The sequence below is a fragment of the Xenopus tropicalis genome, chromosome 1 (assembly GCF_000004195.4).
Source record: "Xenopus tropicalis strain Nigerian chromosome 1, UCB_Xtro_10.0, whole genome shotgun sequence".
Lineage (NCBI taxonomy): Eukaryota > Metazoa > Chordata > Amphibia > Anura > Pipidae > Xenopus > Xenopus tropicalis.
Window position 1 is genome coordinate 14,073,810 of NC_030677.2, and position 11,989 is coordinate 14,085,798.

At 45.8% G+C, this 11,989-nt stretch overlaps 1 protein-coding gene across 1 annotated transcript in view; it reads left to right on the forward strand.

The window, feature by feature from the left end:
- The window catches only part of htr7l (5-hydroxytryptamine (serotonin) receptor 7, adenylate cyclase-coupled like), a 30,361-nt gene extending 23,626 nt beyond the window's left edge, over positions 1-6,735 (forward strand). The window contains exon 4 of the mRNA XM_031895256.1: positions 5,651-6,735. Coding sequence (XP_031751116.1) covers positions 5,651-6,422 — 772 coding nt within the window. The 3' untranslated portion in view covers positions 6,423-6,735. The remainder of the gene's footprint in view (positions 1-5,650) is intronic.
- Positions 6,736-11,989: the final 5,254 nt, after the last annotated feature.

Consider the following 11,989-nt stretch of genomic DNA (forward strand, 5'->3'; position numbering starts at 1 on the left):
CGTGTTGCAATGAAGTCATGTGGCGCTATGCAGCATACCAACATAACATGGAGGCCACGGGTGCTGCCATTTTGTATCCGAAGTGGAACGATCCTAACCGGAACGCTCCTGATAGGAGGGAGAGAAGAGGGCAAATGGAAAGTGAGCTGTAGAAGGCATTAAAAGGGGGGGTTGGGGGTAAGGGATGATTAAAGGAGTAAAGCAAAAAAATATGAAATTGGAAAAGGAGGCACAGAAGGGAACAGGGGAACAGATATGGGGGAGACAGAATGATATGGGGAAGGCAGTACAGAGGAGAAAGGGATTGTGTAAGGGACATGAGGAAGAGGGAATTGGGGATAGCAAAAAGGTGGAAAGAAGGAGAATCCAAGGGGCAAAATAAAAGGAAGGGAAGGTAATAAAGGGCAGGGGAAAGGGTTGGGTAATAGAGGAAACAGCACAGGAAGCAAGAGGGGATAGGGGGGATAGAGGGGATAGGGGGGATAGAGGGGATAGGGGGGATAGGGGGGATAGGGGGGATAGAGGGGATAGGGGGATAGAGGGGATAGAGGGGATAGGGGGGATAGGGGGGATAGAGGGGATAGGGGGATAGAGGGGATAGGGGGGATAGGGGGGATAGGGGGGATAGAGGGGATAGGGGGATAGAGGGGATAGAGGGGATAGGGGGGATAGGGGGGATAGAGGGGATAGAGGGGATAGGGGGGATAGGGGGGATAGAAGGGATAAAGGGGATAGGGGGGATAGAGGGGATAGAGGGGATAAAGGGGATAGGGGATAGAGGGGATAGGGGGGATAGAAGGGATAGAGGGGATAGGGGGGATAGAGGGGATAGGGGGGATAGAGGGGATAGAGGGGATAGAGGGGAGAGGGGGGATAGAGGGGATAGAGGGGATAGGGGGATAGGGGGGATAGAGGGGATAGAGGAGATAAAGGGATAGGGGGATAGAGGGGATAGGGGGATAGGGGGGATAGAAGGGATAGAAGGGATAGGGGGGATAGAGGGGATAGGGGGATAGAGGGGATAGAGGGGATAGGGGGATAGGGGGATAGAGGGGATAGGGGGATAGAGGGGATAGGGGGGATAGAGGGGATAGGGGGGATAGAGGGGATAGAGGGGATAGAGGGGATAGGGGGGATAGAGGGAGAGGGGGGATAGAGGGGATAGGGGGGATAGAGGGGATAGAGGGGATAGGGGGGATAGAGGGGATAGGGGGGATAGAGGGGATAGAAGGGATAGAAGGGATAGAAGGGATAGAGGGGATAGGGGGGATAGGGGGGATAGAGGGGATAGAGGGGATAGAAGGGATAGAGGGGATAGAGGGGATAGAAGGGATAGAGGGGATAGGGGGGATAGGGGAGATAGGGGGGATAGAGGGAAGAAAGGGGATAGAGGGAATTGAGGGGATAGAGGGAATAAGTATGTACAAGCTTGCAGTGTATGCAGGGATCAGAGGAAACCTTAATGCTCCTTCACTATATATAATAATTATGGGCTGGTTGCTATGCTCTTTCCAGGATCTAGCAACATCCTTTCTGTCTAGCACTTACCCTTGTATGTCCCCCTTTTACCACCAAAAAATCAACCCCTCCAGCCCCATCTGCCCATACACACATTGACATGTTCGGCAATCACATCCAAAATCCAACGCCTTGAAATCAACCAACGTCGGGGCCCACATACTGACCAATCATTGGCCATTTGGTACTTATGTACCAAATGTATTAAGAACATGTTTTGATGCACTAATTCACCTTTGAGCTGACGTAGAAAGTAATATTCGGAGACAATTTGCCATTGGTCTTCATTTTTTATTATTTGTCATTTCGCCTTTTGTTCAGCAGCTTTGCAGTTTGGAATTTCAGCAGCTATCTGGTTGCTAGGGTCCAAATGATCTTAGTGACCAGGAAGCATTTTAAATGAGATGATGGTAAATAAGAGAGAACCGTAATAGAAAAACAAGTTACAAATAGTAACAATAAAACTGGAGCCTCACGGAGCCATAGATTTTTTTGACTGCCGGGGTCAGTGACCCCCATTTAAAAGGTGCAAAGAATTAGAAGAAAAAGACAAATAGATAAAAAAAAAAACTATAAAAAAAATAAATAATGAAGACCAATTGAAAAGTTGCTTAGAATAGGTAATTATATAACATACTAAAAGTTTACATACAAGTCATGCCATGATATTCAGAGCACAATATATTTACTTTCAGCTCTATATACCCATATATATACCCATTTATATACTCATATATATATACCCATATATATATATACTCATATCTTTACCCATTTATACACCCATATCTATATACCCATATATATACTCATATATATACCCATTTATATACCCATATATATATACCCATATATATATACTCATATATACCCATTTATACACCCATATATATTCCCATATATACTCATATATATACCCATTTATATACCCATATATATACCCATTTATATACCCATGTATATATACCCATTTATATACCCATATATATACCCACCCTATATAGATCATGTACTGCTAATGGGATCCATGCTTCTCCATCTATTCCCATTGTACATTTTCTCAGCTATAAACGTTCCTCTCTATCCGCCAAGTAATGTGCCCTATAATAGCGCTTTTATGCCGCTGTTACGCTCAGCGTTCCATTCAGCCCGTAATGCAGATAGACAGGCCGCTCATGCTGAATATGGAGAGGTTCCGATAGGGACGTTATTATGGGGAGTTATTCAAATATCCCATTGCAAATCACAGCTGGGAAATTGACCAATCAGCTACTATTCACCAACAGCGGCCAGACGAACGCTCGGGGATTGAAGTCATTACAGTAAATAGTTCCCATCAATCTTGTTTCACTTTTTTTAAGGGATTATTGACTTTTCACTCAGAATTCTATATATAAACCCATCTGACCCCCCCGAGCCCATGTACCTCCATTCATTTTATTCATTCTTCCCAGTCTGACTCGTTTCTCTCAACTCCTCTCATTCAGAAAATGTAAAATAAAAACTCAGGCATCTAACCCAATGCATTACAGAGACTGCTTGCTCCTGTCCATCAGTTCTTGTGCCCGTGGAGCTTACAATCTAATTTTATGACCTTACTTACAAACTAGGTATTAGGGCAGCAGTAGAAAATCCATAGGGGCCAATTGATCAAAATGTGAGTTTAAAGCTTAAGGACAAAAACACACAGAGCTACTTAGTAGCAGCTACTTGTCACGGCTACTAAACGCCAGAAAATCCCCTGCCATAGACAATAGTGAGAATTGCCTCTGCTAAAACACACGTAGAGACAATTATCAGTAAATGATCAGCATTGTCTGTTTTAGTAGCCGCGACAAGTAGCTGCTACTAGTAGCTCTGTGTGTCTTCCCCCTAAGGGCAAAGAGTGGGAGGGGCCTGTACCAAGTAGTATATGCACATAGAATGATGGGTAAGTGGGAGGGGCCTGTAACAAGTAGTATATGCACATAGAATGATGGGTAAGTGGGAGGGGCCTGTACCAAGTGGTATATGCACATAGAATGATGGGTAAGTGGGAGGGGCCTGTACCAAGTGGTATATGCACATAGAATGATGGGTAAGTGGGAGGGGCCTGTAACAAGTAGTATATGCACATAGAATGATGGGTAAGTGGGAGGGGCCTGTAACAAGTGGTATATGCACATAGAATGATGGGTAAGTGGGAGGGGCCTGTAACAAGTAGTATATGCACATAGAATGATGGGTAAGTGGGAGGGGCCTGTAACAAGTAGTATATGCACATAGAATGATGGGTAAGTGGGAGGGGCCTGTACCAAGTGGTATATGCACATAGAATGATGGGTAAGTTGTACTTTTGTATGTACTGATTTTATAGCAAATGCAATTAATGATGTATATGAGATTTACAACAACAAAAGCATGTTTGCACTTGTGCTGCTCTTTTCTAATTGTTAGTTGGTACAGTTGGCACATTTTGTACAGTTGGTACACTTTGTACAGTTGGCATGTATGGTACAGTTGGTATGTATGGTACAGTTGGCATGGATGGTACAGTTGGTATGTATGGTACAGTTGGCATGGATGGTACAGTTGGTATGTATGGTACAGTTGGCATGTATGGTACAGTTGGCACATTTGGTACAGTTGGCATGTATGGTACAGTTGGCACATTTGGTACAGTTGGCATGTATGGTACAGTTGGCACATTTGGTACAGTTGGCATGTATGGTACAGTTGGTATGTATGGTACAGTTGGTATGTATGGTACAGTTGGCACATTTGGTACAGTTGGCATGTATGGTACAGTAGGTATGTATGGTACAGTTGGCACATTTTGTACAGTTGGCATGTATGGTACAGTTGGCACATTTGGTACAGTTGGCATGTATGGTACAGTTGGTATGTATGGTACAGTTGGTACACTTGGTACAGTTGGCACATTTGGTACAGTTGGCATGTATGGTACAGTTGGTACACTTGGTACAGTTGGCACATTTGGTACAGTTGGCATGTATGGTACAGTTGGTATGTATGTTACAGTTGGTATGTATGGTACAGTTGGTATGTATGGTACAGTTGGTACACTTGGTACAGTTGGCACATTTGGTACAGTTGGCATGTATGGTACAGTTGGTATGTATGTTACAGTTGGCATGTATGGTACAGTTGGCATGTGTGGTACAGTTGGTACACTTGGTACAGTTGGCACATTTGGTACAGTTGGCATGTATGGTACAGTTGGTATGTATGGTACAGTTGGTATGTATGGTACAGTTGGGACACTTGGTACAGTTGGCATGTGTGGTACAGTTGGTACACTTGGTACAGTTGGCACATTTGGTACAGTTGGCATGTATGGTACAGTTGGTACGTATGGTACAGTTGGTACACTTGGTACAGTTGGCATGTATGGTACAGTTGGTACACTTGGTGCAGTTGGCATGTATGGTACAGTTGGTACGTATGGTACAGTTGGTACACTTGGTACAGTTGGCATGTATGGTACAGTTGGTACACTTGGTGCAGTTGGCATGTATGGTACAGTTGGCATGTATGGTACAGTTGGTACACTTGGTGCAGTTGGCATGTATGGTACAGTTGGCATGTATGGTACAGTTGGTACACTTGGTGCAGTTGGCATGTATGGTACAGTTGGTACACTTGGTGCAGTTGGCATGTATGGTACAGTTGGTATGTATGGTACAGTTGGGACACTTGGTACAGTTGGCATGTGTGGTACAGTTGGTACACTTGGTACAGTTGGCACATTTGGTACAGTTGGCATGTATGGTACAGTTGGTACGTATGGTACAGTTGGTACACTTGGTACAGTTGGCATGTATGGTACAGTTGGTACACTTGGTGCAGTTGGCATGTATGGTACAGTTGGTAAACTTGGTGCAGTTAGCACTTTTGGTACAGTTGGTACACTTGGTACAGTTGGCATGTATGGTACAACTGGTACACTTGGTGCAGTTGGCACTTTTGGTACAGTTGGTACACTTGGTGCAGTTGGCACTTTTGGTACAGTTGGCACTTTTGGTACAGTTGGTACACTTGGTACAGTTAAGAAGAGAGTAAAGCTGAAAAACAAATAACATTGACTGATAAATAAGAAGTGACTTCTATCTCCTCCCTTTTTGTCTTACAGATACCTCGGCATAACTCGCCCTTTAACGTATCCTGCCAGGCAGAATGGGAAACTCATGGCTAAGATGGTATTCATTGTCTGGCTTCTCTCCGCTTCCATCACCCTCCCGCCATTATTTGGTTGGGCGAAAAACGTAAATATAGAAAAGGTGTGTCTGATAAGCCAAGACTTTGGATATACCGTCTACTCCACGGCGGTGGCCTTTTACATCCCCATGACGGTCATGCTCATCATGTACCAGAGGATATTCGTGGCCGCTAAGATCAGTGCCGAGAAGCACAAGTTTGTGAACATCCCGCGGCTTTACGAACAAGAAGGAATATACTGCCTGGAAGAGAAGCTCCCTCCTAAGAAGAATTCCAAAAAGAACAAAGCAGTGGAAGAGTTTGCAACCTTGTCCAAGCTCATCCGCCAAGATCGGAAAAATATCTCCATCTTCAAACGAGAGCAGAAAGCGGCTCGGACTCTGGGGATTATAGTCGGGGCCTTCACCTTCTGCTGGTTGCCCTTCTTCTTGTTGTCCACAGCTCGGCCGTTCATCTGTGGCATCATGTGCAGCTGCATGCCCCTCAGGCTGGAGAGGACTCTGCTGTGGCTCGGCTACACCAACTCTCTCATAAACCCCTTGATCTATGCCTTCTTCAACAGGGACTTGAGAACTACTTTTTGGAACCTCCTGAGATGCAAATACACCAACATCAACCGGAGGCTTTCTGCGGCTAGCATGCACGAAGCGCTGAAGGTCACAGAGAGGCACGAGGGGATCCTGTAGCCCATGGACATGACTGGGAACATGTGAAGGATCTTGCCTACAACAATATCCCCCCACTCAGGGTTGGACTGGGACTGCCACCCCAGGGGTTCTCCACATACCCACAGGGGCCCCCTCTGCTCGCACACCCCCTCCCCCCGAGTGCACATATATGATACTTACCCACAGGGGCGCCATCAGAAATCATGGGGCCCCTCACAACAAAATTTTCCCCCCTCCTCCCAAACCCTGCCCCCCAATGCTCCCTCCCATCAGTACAATGGACACACAGACATTGATAGCCAGGGCCCCCTAAAACATTGGTAGCCAGGGCCCCCCTAAAACATTGGTAGCCAGGGCTCCCCTGCATCCTCCAGCCCCCCTCAGATTCCTATCCAGCATCCTCCAGCTCCCCACCCCCAAGCATCCTCTGGCTCCCCCCCAGCTCCCACCAGAATCCTCCAGTTCCCCCCCAGCGACTTCCTGCAGCTCCTCGCTGCATCTGCACAGCTCACCCCCAGCATCCTCCTGCGGCTCCCCCCAGCATCCTCCAGCTCCACCCCCAGCGACTTCCTCCAGCTCCCCCCAGCAATTTCCTCCAGCTCCCCCCCCAGCAACTTCCTCCAGCTCCCCCCCCAGCAACTTCCTCGAGCCCCCTGTGGCTTCTTCAAGCTCCGCCCCCCTCCCAGCAACTTTCTCTGGCTCCCCTTAGCTCCCCCCCACCCCAGCTACTTCATCTGGCACCCCTGCGGCATCATCCAGCTCCCTCACCAGCGACTGCCACCTTCTGCATCTTCTTGATATGTGCCGGCTCCCCGCTGCATCGGCACATTTTATAAGGTTGAGCGACGTGCGTACGGACGCACGGGGCGCAACCAATCAAATTTCCTGCTGGCACCAATGAACCAATGACAGGCCCGTAGTTCTTTAAAGGGGGCCCGAGCTAAAAGAACTATATCACGGGCGGGCCCCCTTTAAGCGACCATCGTCCGGGCCCGGGAAAACTGTTCCCCCTGTGCCCGCTGATGGCGGCCCTGCTTACCTAGGCGTGCTCTGTAGTGATGTGTGGGTCGGGAAAAACTCAACCCACACCTGACCCTAACCCGTCCACTCCCAACCCGAACCCTACCCGACCTGCCTTCTGCCCTGTATTTATAGACCCACGCCCACATTGACGTCACAAAAGGGGCGGCCGTGTTGGGTGAGTGCCTATAAATTCAGAAACCGGTTAGACGGGTATCGGGTCGGACTGCATATCACTAGTGATTGGGCAGTGGGAAGGAGCACCATTGGGGATCGGGTCTAGGTCAGCAGAACCCATTGGGTTTTTTCCCAGTGTCCCACCAGCCCAGTCCAACCCTGCCCCCACTGCCTACGATGAGGGGGGGCAACGCTTTACACTAAAATATCCCAATTCCATTGCTGTATTCTAAAGTATAATTATTTATTACATCTACACCACTGAAATGTGAATATCTTTTTGCAGTAGAAAAATATCAATATTTACTTGAATGACATTTTATTTTACGTTCATGTTTTTTTTTAATGAAATGAAGTCGATGTCCGTGAAAGGGAGATGAGTATTATCACTACTGGGTAACACACGTATGTTGTATGTACCGTCCCTTGTTGCCGTGGTTCCGCAGGAAAGCAACTCCGTCACACGTGGGCTTTACATAAGGAAAATCGGCACTAAAGTCATTGGCTTTTTCGGCAATACGTCTGTGTGTTTGTATCACATTCCTTTCAGATCTGTTACCCGACTGGGGTGAATAATTAACACACGGAAATCAAATTTGGTTCCAGAGAACTGAGGATTTTACGGGACCATAAAGAACATCCATGTAAATAGTTCGGCGGCGGTTAGAACTGAACTCGTAACCTGATGGGGGCTGGCAGGCATTCAGATCAAAGGCGGAGTATTGTGTTTTCGATGTGATTTTGATTAAAACAAAAAGTGAACCCTGTACAGTAAAACTCTCTCACTTTGTTATTTCCGGGTAATGAGTGCAGTTTAACTAGGAAATGTGGAAAAGCTTAAAAACCCTCTTTTATGGGCTGCTCTACCTCGAATGTTGCTGCTGAATTGTGCTTGACACAGGGGAATGGCCACAGGATTTAATGGTTAAATGATTCCCTTTTCTCTGTAATAATAAAACAGTACCTGTACTTGATCCCAACTAAGATTTAATTACCCCTTATTGGGGGCAGAACAGCCCTATTGGGTTTATTTCATGGTTAAATGATTCCCTTTTCTCTGTAATAATAAAACAGTACCTGTACTTGATCCCAACTAAGATATAATTACCCCTTATTGGGGGCAGAACAGCTCTATTGGGTTTATTTCATGGTTAAATGATTCCCTTTTCTCTGTAATAATAAAACAGTACCTGTACTTGATCCCAACTAAGATATAATTACCCCTTATTGGGGGCAGAACAGCCCTATTGGGTTTATTTAATGGTTAAATGATTCGCTTTTCTCTGTAATAATAAAACAGTACCTGTACTTGATCCCAACTAAGATATAATTACCCCTTATTGGGGCAGAACAGCCCTATTGGGTTTATTTCATGGTTAAATGATTCCTTTTCTCTGTAATAATAAAACAGTACCTGTACTTGATCCCAACTAAGATATAATTACCCTTATTGGGGGCAGAACAGCCCTATTGGGTTTATTTCATGGTTAAATGATTCCCTTTTCTCTGTAATAATAAAACAGTACCTGTACTTGATCCCAACTAAGATATAATTACCCCTTATTGGGGGCAGAACAGCCCTATTGGGTTTATTTCATGGTTAAATGATTCCCTTTTCTCTGTAATAATAAAACAGTACCTGTACTTGATCCCAACTAAGATATAATGAATCCTTATTGGATGTAAAACAATCCTATTGGGATCAATTAATATTTTATCGATTTTTTAGTTGACTTAAGGTATTGAGATTCAAATTATGTAAAGACCCCTTATCCGGAATACCCTTGGTCCCGAGCATTCTGGATTAGAGGTCCTATATCTGTATCCCAGGGCCAGTTCCATGTATAATATCCCAGAACATGTCAGGACAAATGCAATGGCAAATGCCCCCAGAACACCCTGCAGGGTAACTGTTATGGCAGTTGTAATGCCCCAGAACACATAGCAGAATAAATACAGTGCCAATTTACAAGATAAATACATTGGCAATGCCCTACATAATGCCCACAGAACATCTGGTAGGATAATTACACTGCTAGTTGCATATCTAATAACCCCCAGAACACACGGCGATATAAACACAGCGCCAGCTTCATGTATAATTCCTATATTGGGTAGGAGGTTTATGGGTATATTTATCCGCTGCTCTCTTCCTTTCTATGGGATATTAAGGAGCATATGTACGGCTTTCATAATCCCATAGAAGTATTCCCATAGGCCTTCAAAGCCTTCATTAAAATTGGCCCATAGGAATACCTTAAGTGCTGTTGAAGTTGATCATTATTGCCGGGGCACCGGCAAAAAGACCCGGCGGACCCCAGTGGCCCAGACCCGATCCCCGCAAGGCACTCCGCCGAGCTGCCTGTCTGTCAGATGGGTGGTGGGAGCCACTGGGGGGGGGGTGAAGGCCACAGTGGGAGCCCATTGGGGGGTGCAGGGGCCCCTTAGGCAGTAACCCCGGTGGGTCCTGCACTCCCCAGTCCAACCCTGAGTAAAATATTACTTTACAAATAACCTCACTTCAATAGCATTTCAGTAACTGGAGCAATAGGCAGGCAGGAAAATATCTCTAAAAAATACAGTAAATAATGGGATTTCACATTTCTAAATCCAAAAATATTGTGGTCAAACTCAGTATAAAAGCCCTTTCTGAATACGTGTCAGGGTCGTGCCGGAATGATTTCCACTGACATTTCAGGAAAGTATAAAAACCTGTCAAATTCAACTAAACTGCTTTCTAAATCCCAATAGGGGCCAGAGCCTTGCCCGCTCTCTATTCATTTCTATGGGGGATTATTAAAAGCATATTTATCAAAAGGTGAACTTTCGCTTTCACTCAGTCATAAATACTTTTAAAAAAATCCCGTAGAAATGAATGGAAGGTGTTGTTTAGGTGACAAGCCCTAAATATACCCCACGGTCTATAGAACCCCTATTGTTTGGTAGAAAGTTCCTTTTTACCAATAGAGTCCCACCGCTCTGCACTAGAGATTGGTAAATTTAACAAAAATTTCATGTAAAATTCATGTAAAATCCAACTTGGAAATCCTTATGATTCCTCAAATGAAGGCACAGGGGTCAATCTGCGGTTGGTCCTTTGAATCCATTTGTAGCTCCATTTCTTTAAGACCAATAGAAATCCCACAGTGTGCAAATTAATTCCCCTTAACAAATATCCCTTAGATTTGGGCTTCGTTAATATAAATACAAATGGTTTGTGCCGTTCGGATAAGAGATCTGTGAATTTAGACGGATTTGTGTAAGTTTGCAAAATGAATTCGGCATTGCTGATTCCCTGTGAAGTGATTGGTTGGTGGGCAGGAAAATGACATAAATACGTTCTGCTGTTGTTTGTTCCGCTTGTTGCTTCCCCACCGTTGGACTGAGCCACCGGGGCACCGGGAAAAAAACCTGGTGGGCCCCAGCGGCCCAGACCCGAACCCCCAGGGAGCTCCTGTGATCCGCCAGCCAGAGGGGTTCAGAGGTTGTTGGGGGCTCCGGTAGGGGTGGTGGTGTGATGGCAGCAGGGGCCATTGTGGGGTGCAGAGGCCCCTGAGACAGAAGCCCCGGTGGGCCCTGCACCCCCCAGTCCGACCCTGTGCTTCCCTTGCGCTCAACGGGGAGGAATAAAACAATGAGCACAAAGCAAAAGAACAAAATAAATGCACATTCTGTAGATATTGTTGACAAGTAAAAAGGAAAATGACCACTAAAACATGGTGCCAGCGCTTTTATTTTTATTATTAACACACGGGATGCAAAAGAGGATTTTTGCAGGTTATACGCTGCCCTGTGCTCGTTACCCAAAACCTATAAATGCCCCCCTTAGAATGGGTGGAATAACCCTAGTTTGCTCGCCATGGGGATCCTGCCAGCGGGGGAAACTCCAGGACAGGCTTCCCTAGTCCCTGTGTTATTAGGGGCACAGTCTTGTCTTTTGTGCCTGTAGAATTGGGAAAGAGCCCGGGAGTGGGACTGAATGCCAATAGACTGGGGCAGCAGAGGGATTAAAGCCCCACTTTGCGTGCATTTAATGAAGCTGGAAGTGAGAGCCATTGCCCTGACAAGGGGAGGACATAGGGGCTGTGCTGTTAATGGCAACCCAGGTATTTTATATAGAAACCTACATTTATGGCAAAGAAGAGAAGAGATACTATAGAACTCACACCCCCCAGTCTCCCATGTTTATCAGCCATTATCCTGTGGTGCGGCCATTGTAGGAGGATGTCATGTGACTGAGGGTTATATGTTTGCAGTCAGTCGCATTCTAATTTCTAATCTGGCGCCTTGTAAAAGTATTCAGTCCCTCGATCAGTTCCCTTTACAGAACATAAGAGTTCAATTAATGTACTTAGGGTAAGATGGAGACAGACGGGAAAGTTAGAGAC